Below are 11,743 nucleotides of genomic sequence, written 5' to 3' on the forward strand. Positions count from 1 at the left end.
TTTATATTATGATTTAAAACATTACATAAAAGTGATGTATGTTTAATTCAAATTTACAAACTCAGGTAGTCGTTGAAGAGAATACTCTAGATTATCGAGTTTCAATTCTATGCTTAGTAACCTAATCAAAAAGGCACGTGCGAAATCTATGAATTTGCCCTTGCAATAATTGTATCATAGTAATTGTTGATTGGACGGAAAAAGATCATATCTGTAAGGTATTGAATTTGACAATTTCCATATAAAATTGGAAATAAATAACGGAAAACTGGAGTGTTATGAATTTCTAAGTAGGAGACCTAAACATTATACAATTTATACATAAGAAATTCACGTGATAATATTGTGTATTTTCTAATTAAATAAAGGGAATTATTAAAAAATGTGGACGTTTTATTTTTAATATTCTAAATTCAATCATAATTTATACCAGTGTAAGATTTATGGTCAGCAATTTTTATCGATATAAAGCTGTTGATACAAAATTATCGATAATATCGATTAAATAAGGAACGTCCCTAGGAACGAGCAGATTTATAGTAAGTTGGCAGCCTTGCGTGTCATTTTTTCTGCGTAATATTGGTACAAAATATAACTCTACTGGGCTCACGTATGTATGCGTGAGCTCAAATTCAATGTACTAAGTGCCGCCTCTTCTTACGTAGTATATTACTTACTCTATGAGTCAATCCCGTTTCCCGAGTCAAGTGTCAATTGTTAGTCTAAATTTTAAACGATAGGAACCATTTGAAGTGTAACTTAAGGTGGTAGCTCAAGGTCCATTTTCATACATTTTGTTTCGGCTTTAATCTGGGTAACTAAACAAGTATTGGCAAGTAAAGAATTTAAATTCACGTCTAGTTAGTGATTAGTTCTCGCAGTTGAAAGAAAAACGTAAAAATAATTAATAATCATGGATATTTCGGCCTTTAAAATTTAATATGACGAAATTTTAAAGGCAGAAATATCCATGATTATTAATTATTTTTACATTTTTCTTTCAACTGCGAGAACTAATCACTAACTAGACGTGAATTTAAATTCTTTACTTGCCAATACTTGTTTAGTTACCCAAATTAAAGCCGAAACAAAATGTATGAAAATGGACCTTGAGCTACCACCTTAATTAATAATATTTCATAGGAATTAACCGCCAGTAATATGTTTTATGTTTTTATATGTTAAAAGGTATTTTATGGCTGTACACATTACATAATTATTTATATTTTATTTTGTTTTTTCTATTTTCGGAACTTGTAATCGATAGTAAGGAGCGTTACTATCCCTGCCGTTGTATCAATAAAGTATAATGTTTTTTTTTTTTTCTCTCTCTCTCTGGCAAGGCGCGGTTTGCGCATCTGCCAAAAGTATAATGTTATTTTGGCGTACGGTTAATAGGTATGTACGATCGGCAACAAAAGTCGATGAACAAATACTAATTTACAAAACACCTGAACATTGAAACGGACCACAAATCACTTACCAAAGACGAGTACAGATTAAGGTTATCATTTCAATGTTACAAAATTCGCTAAACATTTTGTAACTTGACAATGCATTAGTTGATGAATCTCATTATTGAATCTATACTTCTATACTATTATATAAAGCTGAAAAGTTTGTTTGTTTGTTTGACCGCGCTAATCTCAGGAACTACCGGTTCAGACTGAAAAAATATTTTTGTGTTGGATAACCCTTTGTTAGTGGAGTGCTATAGGCTATATATCATTACGCTGTGACCAATAGGTGCGGAGCAGTAATGAAACATGTTGCAAAAACGGGCAAAATTTATTAGTTTTGAGAGCTTCTGTTGCGTGCGCTGCTTAAACGGTTAAAGTTATGCAACAATGATGTATGACGGGATTGTTCCTCTTAAAAAGTTCTAAAAAATATATAATAAAACAAAGTCCCCCACTGCATCTGTCTGCCTGAACGTGTCAAACTCAAAAACTACCCAACGTATTAAGATGAAATTTGGTATGGGGACAGTTTGAGACCCTGGGAAGAACATAGGCTCCCGGGAAAATATATAGCGTGACTTTTATAAGGGAAAACTTTAGCCCGAAAAACTTTATATCGCGGGTGGAGCCGCGGGCAAAAGCTCGTACACCCTTAAAAAATATGAAAAATAAACTGACGTTTACGTTGAAACCTACGAGGAGAATCTCCTGTCAGAATAATTTTGAATTTACACATTTGTTTTTAAGCCGGCCAGTGCTCTATAAAATAGGATGTTTAAAATGTAATTAACCTATTCCTATTAATGTTGTAATATTACTTTCTAATATATTATGATGTTTTGTTCATACTTAAAAATTTATAATTCTGGTTATTAACTTTAATATATACTATTATATAAACCTAAAGGGTTTGTTTCTTTGAATGCGCTAAACTCAGGAACTACTTAACTGATTTTGAAAATATTTCACTAATAGGAAGCTACATTACTCTTAAGCCCTACACGCTACTTTCAATCCAGAGTAAACATAAAGCACGACTTTTATCTTTGAAAAACTTTTTCACGCGGGCAGAGTAGCGAGCCAAAGCTAATATGTTATAAAATAACAATTTAATTAACATCCTGGACTGTTGTATTTATTCGACAATGTTTTGATAGTAAAAAACGCGGTGCGCTGCGCTTCGCGATATTGGTGTCTTGAAGCTTGATGGGTTCAATTTAACGAATAGAAAAAAAATAGCTTGCATATAAAACAAAGAATTTGCTAATTTCAGCCACATTTGTATTTATTACAGATCATAAAAATTGTCGCTAGTAATGTTTAGCAGTTAATGGTTTGACAGCGTTCAGCTACTTTTGTAGTTCAATTATGACAAGTTGTTTTGTTTTTAAATTAATCAGCAACTTATGGTAAATGATAATGATTAGGAAATATTGGAAACAAATTATGTTCAACGACTTCTGTTGCTGACTGTATATTCCAAAAATATTAAACTTTGTAGGCGTGATTTCACTGACAGCTGTCACGGGCTCGTCCTATGTTTTACAAAGTAGATACATACCTTAACCTGTTCCAACTTATTGTTTATTTTGTTTACTTGATTTGTTTATCAGTTTTGTTACCTATTGCTAAGTAATTTTAAATATAAAAAAGATATGGGTAGTATCGAAGTTTCTTGTGCATTTACGGAAAAGTAAAGATCACAATAATTATTCTCACTAATACTAATTGTATAATAATGCATCATAATTATATAAAATAAAAATATATTTACTAATGTTTATATAATCAGGTGCGTTAACTATAATTTAACTAGGGATCATCATTTTACACATAAACATAGGGTCATCAAATAAAGTATTCATAAAAGCAACAGTTCATATTTTAATTTGGCTACATTTTTAAAATATAAAATTTTTGTTTTGTATTATTACCCAGCAATAGCATGTCAACGCAGCTGCCTGATCACAAAGCTCTTAGCGTGTGTTGTTGCTGTTTGGAACTTGCTTGGAAACAGTGTCTGTGGAAGCCACACACATGGATGGACCGGCAAGAAATCTATGGGGAGATGTTGCAAGAATGCTTCGCAATTCTGGTGATTGTCATTCACATACACCAAATTTTTAAGACAAATGGTTTAATATGTGGGATAAATTGTTAGTATGCATAGAATTCTCTTTAATTTCTTTATGTAAAGGAAACTACATTGTTAAGATTTTTATAAAATTGTGTCTTGCATAATGACTGAAGCCATCCTCAGATAAATCCATATCTAAACAATTTTTTACCTTGTACTATAACATTCATGCCAGCAAATTTTTCTTTATAACAAAATTCTACTTTATTGCAGTATCCAAATGTGGAACATAAAAGAGTTCTTATATGTGAGTTGTGCATTACACAGCTGCGCAGTGCCCTAAATTTCAAACGCCAGGTGCTGACTTGCCAGGAGTTATTGTTGAACAATGATGTAGGTCTGTAACCACATTCTAATATTGTATGTATGGATTTTCCATGTTTAACTGAAGTCAGTATTATGACAGCATAATAATAATAATAATAATATCAGCCCTGTATTGTATACTTGCCCACTGCTGAGCACGGGCCTCCTCTACTACTGAGAGGGATTAGGCCTTAGTCCACCACGCTGGCCTAGTGCGGATTGGTAGACTTCACACACCTTCGAAATTCCTACAGAGAACTTCTCAGTTGTGCAGGTTTCCTCACGATGTTTTCCGTCACCGTTAAAGCGAACGATAAATTCACAAAGAATTCACACATGACTAGAAAAGTCAGAGGTGTGTGCCCTTGGGATTTGAACCTGCGGACATTCGTCTCGGCAGTCCGTTCCACACCCAACTAGGCTATCGCCGCTACACTATAACAGCATACTTAGTGTTAAAAATATGTCGAGACCTCATTTGCTTCCCAGGATAAGCTACTTCTATTTTGAAGAGAAAAAGCAATGCATTTCAGGGATCTGGCTCTAAGCCTGGTGTGAACCTCAGCTCCATTGTATGAGATTAAAATGAGTATACAACTGCAGTCAGATAGGGCATTAATATGTGCTCCTTCAGAGATACAAGCAGGAGCTTATGTTATTTTTCAGAACTCCAAAAAATGCCCAATTTAAATAAGAGTTCTATGCCAAAGGGCATGGAAGTGGATGCCGATGATAGCTGTGAATACTATGCTAATGATGATCAATTGAGCAATTTCAGCCATGAAATTGCTTCTCCAGCTGAACCAGGACCACCACATATTGCCAATGGTATGTATTGGCAATCTCATATTAACAATAAAAACTATTAAACAATAAAGTAAACAACCTAGGCAATTTATCTATATTCAAACATCATTTTAACCATTTAATATCTATTAAACTTCTTATGAACAGTTGCTGATATTGAAGATTTTTTTAAATGACATTTTCAGACTTTGCTAAAGAACTAGAATTAATAGGGAACAAAGAACAAATTACAAAACCATATTCATCCAATAAGGAAAATGAGGAAAATAAAAAGAATGGTTAGTATATTTATTGATGTTTCCTGATTGATATTTGGTACTGTTGCTACTATCCACGTGCAGTCATGCAAGAGGGTAAGGAAGGGGGGGGGGGGGGCTGCCACCCACACCGCATAAATTCTAAAACTTGAATGAATTCACCAATTCCATATTCAATATTATGCTCAATTATGCTCTGCTCTATGTTGAATGAATGTATGTTGAAGTGGAAGAAGGGGAGTGGGTGGGAACATGTGTTCTCGACTTCACCTATGTGGCGATACAATTAGTATACATACACCTATAATGCGTAATTTTCTCATTGTCCATATCAACTTGTCCCCCCCCCCCTGGGCCATTGGCCGGGGACGCTCATGCAGTCATGGCAGTCACCAGTGAGCCATAAGCTAGTATTTTAGGATCTATTTAGAAATGAAAGTAAATTAAAAAATAACTGATAATACAATTACCACTGGTCAGTAATCACCGAAAACCATGACCGTAATGATGTATTTTGAATTATATTTCATTCTAGTGATAAATATATTTTAGCTAAAGATTGGGTTCTATAATGGCAATATTTTATTTACATGTTGATATTACAAAGAATTTAAGCCCTGAAATACTAAATATTTTGCCAACAAAATTCTCATTTTTTTTTAGTAAAAAAGAAACCTAAAGAAAAACTCGGCAAACAAGGCGAAAAACGTTATACCAATTATCTGAAACCACGATTGAATGTTGGCTTGCTACTGGAAAATTCTACACTGTTGCCTTTCAAAGCGGACAAGGGGTGTTTCCTTTGTTTCTACTGTGTGAAACAGTTTGCATTATTTGAGGAGTTGAAGCAACACACTATAATGAGTCATTCAGATGTCTCCTCCAAAGACATTATAAAGCGACTCTACAAACCCGAGAGAGTCAGGGCGGAGGCAAGCAATATCAGTTGTAAGATATGCCATCAAAAACTGGATACAGTCAGTTCCCTTGTGGAGCATTTGATTCGAAGACACGACATTAAGTTCAGTGACCACGAGAGGAAGCCCGTTGATTGCATTATTGCGTACGATTTGAGCGACGGTAAAAACAGGTGCATCATCTGCAAGAAAGAATTCTTTTTTTTTAAATCTTTGTCTAAGCACATGAATGAGCATACCACAAACTATGTATGTCCCATATGTGGCAAGTGCTTTTTATTACCAAAAAGATTGCAGACCCACAAAAATGCACATAAAGCAGGACCTTCCGTGGAATGTGGGCAATGCGGAAAGAAGATGAAGAACGAATACTTGCTCAAGGCCCACATTAGAAATGTTCACAACAAGCCAAAGTATGGGTGCACGGTATGCAACTTAAAGTTTTGCACGTTCAGGGACAGACTGGCGCATTTGGATAAAAGCCACGGTATGAAAACAACCAATTTGAAATGTTCGCAATGCGACAAGTCGTTTAAGTTGCCGCAGACACTGAGCGCTCACATGAGACACACACATATGAAGATACGGAACGATGGTCACTACCCATGCAACATGTGCTCCAGAGTGTTTAACAAAAAGAGCGGTCTGAAAACACATTCACTGGTGCACACGAAAGAGAGGAATTTCGAGTGTCGCGTGTGCAATAAGAAGTTCGGGCGAAACTCAACATTGTTGGAGCACCTGCGTATCCACGCGGACGAGAGGCGCTGGGCGTGCGGCGCGTGCGGCGCCGCCTTCGTGCAGAAGTGCAGGCTGCGCGCGCACATCAACGGGCGTCACGCAGGCGCCGACATCAGTGACCTTGTGATTTGTAGAAAACGGCAAGGATAACTATTTTTGGGATATTTGTAAATTTTAGTTGACTATCAACAACTTTGATGGTCCGACACACTTTGAGAAATATAATGGAAATTCGATTTTTTATGAGGCTTAGATGACCTATATTATAACATTAAATAGCATTGTTCAAGTGTTGTTTGAAGGTTTTAACGTGTCTACCACAAACCATTCCTTCTATTTATCAAACAAAATTAAAATGTACCTATTTAAATCGATTCTAGAGGGTAATTACAGTTAGATGATGAATAAAAATCATTTTTTCTGATAAAAATCATCCGAAAAATAGTTTTATATCGATGTCACGTGCAAGTATTGGGACTACTGTTACTCGTGACATATCGGGGTGTGATCGATAACCAAGCCATAAGCTCGAGGTAAAGATTGCGGCAATTCACAGCTCGCCGTAGGTGATACCCGGCTGAGTGAAACAGGTTTTTATTCGTTTTTTATCAGTTTTTAGTGCGTTGAAGCAAAATATCTGAATAATTTTTGATTTGGTATTAAAAATGAAATGAAGAGATCAGGAGAGGAAGTTACAAGTTTTGATTACTTCAATAATTATTAATTACTAGCTTTTTTCGCGGCTACGCCCGCGTGATTAGATTTTTGGGAATAATGTTCCGCTTTATATTTTTCCGGGATAGATAGTAGCCAATAGTAATCTATTTTTTTTTATCGGTTTAGTAGTCCTTAAGATTAGCTTTCAAACAACTGTGAAGAGTCGCAACTCAGGCTCATCATGTCACTAATCCGCGGGGAAGCTCGCTCGTCGGTCACACCCTTTATTCCTATTATCAAATATCAACGGCTTATAACTTATACATTTTTAGCAGATATCAATGATTCCTTCTTTATTAGAATTTATATGACCAGAGAAGAATCAAAAATTAGTCCAATGCCATATTGTATGTAAAGAAAACTAATTTTTACTAAGTACATCCCATCACATCTACTTTCTTATCAGTGTTGTTAGTTTGTAATAGGGTAATTTAAAATCAAACAATGTGGTAAAACTGTTTCATATTTTTTGTTTTTAATTTTAACATTAACACGTAAGTCCTTTCGAAACTCCTTTAGTTTATTGTCCGACGCAACAAGTGTTTTTGCTGGCCGAAACACTTGTAGCACTTTCTTATTGCAAAGCATTCAAAAAACCCAGTAACAAGTATAAATTCTTATAACAATAATGACTGCATCATTGTTATTTTGTGCTTGATCCCGTCTTGCAAGTTATCATGTATTTTGCATATTCAAACCTACGTACGACATTGCCGCGGAAGTTCTGAAGGGTGTATCAATAGTTCATTGTCTGATAACCACTTTTCTCGTCGCCCTTTTTCTTCCTTTTCCTCACATACGGGATATTGTAATGTTCGGTTCTCATGTGGCAGCCAAGATGACTGGTTGTCTTGAACTTCTTCGTACAAATCTTACACGTTAAGTTAAGAGGAGACCGGTTGTGAACATCTTCTAAATGCTGCATCCTCTCTCTAAATGTTGGAAATGATTGATTACAAATTCCACATACATGGGACCTTTTCTTGTGATGGTGCCTTTTGTGGCTGCGCAGTCTGCCAGAAGTGGCGCAACTCTTACCACACATGTCACAGTTTACTGACGCGTTCGAAGCGTGGACCTGCGTGTGCGCCTTCAGACGTTCCGACAACAGGAAGCATTTCCCACACACGTCACAAACATAATTCGTGCTATGTTCATTCATATGCTTTGTCAGTGTCTTAAAGAAGTGGAATTCGGCTTTACAAACTACGCAGCTAAATTTTCCATCGCTTAAATTGTATGTCAACAGACAATCAGTCGGTTTCAACAGTTTATCGTCATAATTAAACCTGATGTCATGTCCCTCCAAATGCTTTATTGCTTCTTCAAGATTGTCACACCTTTTTTGGCATATCTTGCAGCTTAGGTTACTGATGTCAGCTTTGATCCTGTCGTGTGGTCGCACGATGTTTTTGATGATGGCCATGAAGGTGACGTCGTGGTGGCCGGTCGTGACGTGTGCGCGCAGCTCGTCGAACACCACGAACTGCTTGTTGCAGTAGAAGCAGTTAAAGTAGCCCTTGTTGGACTTGAATGGAAGAATGGTGGTGTGCTGCAGGAGGCGGCCGATGTTCTCGCGCGGCTTGATGTGGCCCGCGCGGGGACACGTGCGCCGGTCTTTTATAAAACTAGAACGGCGTGCTAGTTTAAAATCTTTTTTAGCTATTTTCGCAGCAGGCTTGGCGGCTTTAGTTTTTGTTAAATTGGTGTCATCTGAAGGAAAAAGCAATTTGTCACATTTTAATATTCCCATTTATTAGAAGGGTTCAAGAGAACTTCGATATGTTTGACATAACACTAAAGAAATCTTTTCTTTTATGTTGACTAATGGAGACTTGTAACTTACAAATGACTTAATGACATTATCACACACAGATCGTTTTTATAAATAGTTTGTGAAGTCTGACAAAATGAAAAAAATGAACTGATTGAATCTTACCACTATTATTGCCATCAACATCATCATCAGCATCGTTGTCGTGTCCACGCGTGTCCTCATTCAGATCTGTATCCATATTATTTATTGTTTCTGCATTAGTTTTCTCTGATATTTCAATGATGTATTCCTCTCCCAACTTATCCGGTTCCTCCTCATTGAACTCAATTTTGATGGGCTTCAATAAATCTGTGTACATATTATTTCAATAATACATAATGAATCTACAAAGTAAATCCAATCAATTTAAAATAATTTAAAAGCACAGCTTATTACATGACATACATAGTAAACCAAATACAACAAATTGTTTTTTTTTTATATTGTAACAAATAACCAAGCTAACAAATTCATATTTATTAACTTTTTTCTCTTATTGAACAGAAGTTAAAAAAAATATTGGCCAGAATTTTTCAGCCAAGAGAATATTAATTTTGATGGAATCTTAGCACAAATTGCATTGATGTTTTGTTAGAATACTTTATAAGCACACTACATAATATCCACAGACCTGTCGTTAGCATTGTGTTGATTTGCTCGAGGAGCTGCGCGTGGCACAGCGCCACCTGTCGGCGGAAACGCAACGAGTTCCGCAGCCGGGTGATACACACTTCACATATCTGCTCTTTTGACTTGAATTCTTCTGGAAACTGCAGTGATAACATTTATTAAAATTACTTTTTCGGATTTAATAGCGGTTTTTTATATTTTAGTTTTCTCCCGACGTTTCGAAGGCTTTGCAGCCTTCATGGTCACGGGGAGTCCCCCCGTCATTTAAAAACGTAAACATAAGAAATCACGATAACATTTAAGTATATTAGATACTTGATGTTGTTCATAACTTCACCAATTTGATAAGCCTTTCCTAACTCCCTAAATCAATCTAGAGATCTATTGTGCCATCTATGTATATATAAAAAAAAAATGCTTCAGAGACTATTACCAGGATTAGAAATAGCCTATGTTATGTAAATCAAGGGCATGGACTGTTTATATACTAAATTGTATCCAAATCAGTTCAGCAGATTTTGGTTTTAAATCTTACAAACATCCAAATATTTGCATTAAGGGGAATAATTTTTCCCATTTTTGCAACATTTTTCATTGATTCTCCGCTCTCATTAGTCATAGTGTGATTTAGGCTATAGCTTTCTTTGATAAATAAGCTATTCAATTTGAACTAGTAAATCCTGACATAAGTGTGTTCAAACAAACCTCTTCAGGTTTAGTTAATAGTATTGCTTTAAAAGTAGAGTATAGATTCTGTGCTTAAGCTAATTAAACAATAATTTGCACCAACAATAATTTTTAAATGAAATTAAAAAGTCTGATTTTAGGTAAACATAACTAAACGGAATTTGTACAAGTGAAAACATAAAGCAACTTACAGTAATTCCAAAGCACTCTTTTATCATATCTCCATATATCTCAACTTGTCCCATCCAGCTGTGTTCGCTCCACATGTTTTTGGGGCATGGCAGTTCAAGGCAGCAGCAGCACAGGCCAAATGTAGCCGGGAGTGTTATTGGCAAATTGGCTGAACTGGTGGCAAAATGATACTTTATTCATTAGTCAATAGGGGCTTAATTATCTTTGTTACTTTTATTCAGAATCAAATAAATGGATGTGAAGAACTTTTTTTTTCACAGCATATTAATATGGTTGGGTTAACACAATTTAAGATATGAGTTATGATGATTATGTAGTACAATAATATGTGGGTATCACTATTCATTTTGACTACGAAATTTAGTATTGCTAGAGACTGTATTATAGGTAGATTTTGAAATTAAACTAATTTTCGGATTCTATCGCGGTATTGGTTTTATTTTCTCCCGACGTTTCGAAGACTGCAGCCTTCATGGTCACGGGGGGACTGTCCCCCCGTGACCATGAAGTAAGTAGAATCCGAAAATTAGTTTAATTTCAATGTCTAACATTCGCGTAAACATAAGAAATCATTATATAGGTAGATTTGATTTTAAATTTGAAATATGAAAGCAGATTATAGATATAGGATATTCTAAATATTAATTACTTACTCTTCAATACCATAACCATTAGGTATTCATTTAAAAGTCAACTATAAGTTTTTCCTATCGTTAAATTTAATTTATACCGTAGACAACAAAATAAAAATTAGGGGTCTTCATCAATAACAAAAATGATTCTTAAACTAAACCTTTCAGTTGGATTCAGGAATTCTTATTAAATTACCTGTCATTACTGCGTATTTTTCTTGTCTTCATTTTGTAAAAGAATTATAAGTTTTAAATTCTGGATTGAGTAAACATATTGATATGGAACAAAAAGCGTAAATTGACAGCGGCCCACACAAACAAACTAGAACTGGGAACAGAGATGAGCGTTCTGACTTCTGTATCATAGATACGTTATCGGAAGCCGCTATTGTTGCAATAATGAAATAACGGTTTTGAAAACTGACTACTATTGATAAATAGCTA

At 35.3% G+C, this 11,743-nt stretch overlaps 2 protein-coding genes across 7 annotated transcripts; one reads left to right on the plus strand and one right to left on the minus strand.

Annotated features, from left to right (window-relative positions):
- The first annotated feature begins 2,929 nt into the window (after window positions 1-2,929).
- LOC115450035 (zinc finger protein 135) lies at window positions 2,930-6,920 on the plus strand. Of its 5 annotated transcripts, none has more exons than XM_030177947.2 (6): window positions 2,930-3,009; window positions 3,399-3,555; window positions 3,811-3,934; window positions 4,570-4,731; window positions 4,896-4,988; window positions 5,631-6,920. In XM_030177947.2, exons 2-6 carry the CDS (start codon window positions 3,406-3,408, stop codon window positions 6,773-6,775), a joined length of 1,674 nt encoding a protein of 557 aa, XP_030033807.1. In that variant the 5' UTR covers window positions 2,930-3,009; window positions 3,399-3,405; the 3' UTR covers window positions 6,776-6,920. The 5 variants fall into 5 exon arrangements, with proteins under 5 accessions (XP_030033807.1, XP_030033805.1, XP_030033808.1 ...); XM_030177945.2 differs by having other exon boundaries at window positions 2,945-3,153; XM_030177948.2 differs by having other exon boundaries at window positions 2,986-3,252; window positions 3,399-3,616.
- An 872-nt stretch (window positions 6,921-7,792) lies between these two features.
- Window positions 7,793-11,665, minus strand: LOC115450037 (protein suppressor of hairy wing). 2 transcript variants are annotated; one of them, XM_030177950.2, is made up of 5 exons: window positions 11,496-11,665; window positions 10,667-10,820; window positions 9,790-9,928; window positions 9,282-9,467; window positions 7,793-9,055 (listed from the first exon to the last, which is right to left on the minus strand). In XM_030177950.2, exons 1-5 carry the CDS (start codon window positions 11,525-11,527, stop codon window positions 8,079-8,081), a joined length of 1,488 nt encoding a protein of 495 aa, XP_030033810.1. In that variant the 5' UTR covers window positions 11,528-11,665; the 3' UTR covers window positions 7,793-8,078. The 2 variants fall into 2 exon arrangements, with proteins under 2 accessions (XP_030033810.1, XP_030033811.1); XM_030177951.2 differs by having other exon boundaries at window positions 11,321-11,504.
- Between the last annotated feature and the right edge of the window lie 78 nt (window positions 11,666-11,743).

The sequence above is a fragment of the Manduca sexta genome, chromosome 26, assembly GCF_014839805.1.
Source record: "Manduca sexta isolate Smith_Timp_Sample1 chromosome 26, JHU_Msex_v1.0, whole genome shotgun sequence".
Classification (NCBI taxonomy): Eukaryota; Metazoa; Arthropoda; class Insecta; order Lepidoptera; family Sphingidae; genus Manduca; species Manduca sexta.

Coding starts and splice junctions, on each gene's coding strand:
- LOC115450037 (XM_030177950.2), bottom strand. CDS start 11,527: ATGAAGACAAGAAAAATACGCAGTAATGACAG. Junction 10,821..11,495: donor AAAATACGCAGTAATGACAG/GTAATTTAATAA, acceptor TTTTGCCACCAG/TTCAGCCAATTTGCCAATAA. Junction 9,468..9,789: donor CAACACAATGCTAACGACAG/GTCTGTGGATAT, acceptor ATATGTACACAG/ATTTATTGAAGCCCATCAAA.
- LOC115450035 (XM_030177945.2), top strand. CDS start 3,116: ATGGGTAGTATCGAAGTTTCTTGTGCATTTACGGAAAA. Junction 3,556..3,810: donor AAGAATGCTTCGCAATTCTG/GTGATTGTCATT, acceptor ACTTTATTGCAG/TATCCAAATGTGGAACATAA. Junction 4,989..5,630: donor TGAGGAAAATAAAAAGAATG/GTTAGTATATTT, acceptor ATTTTTTTTTAG/TAAAAAAGAAACCTAAAGAA.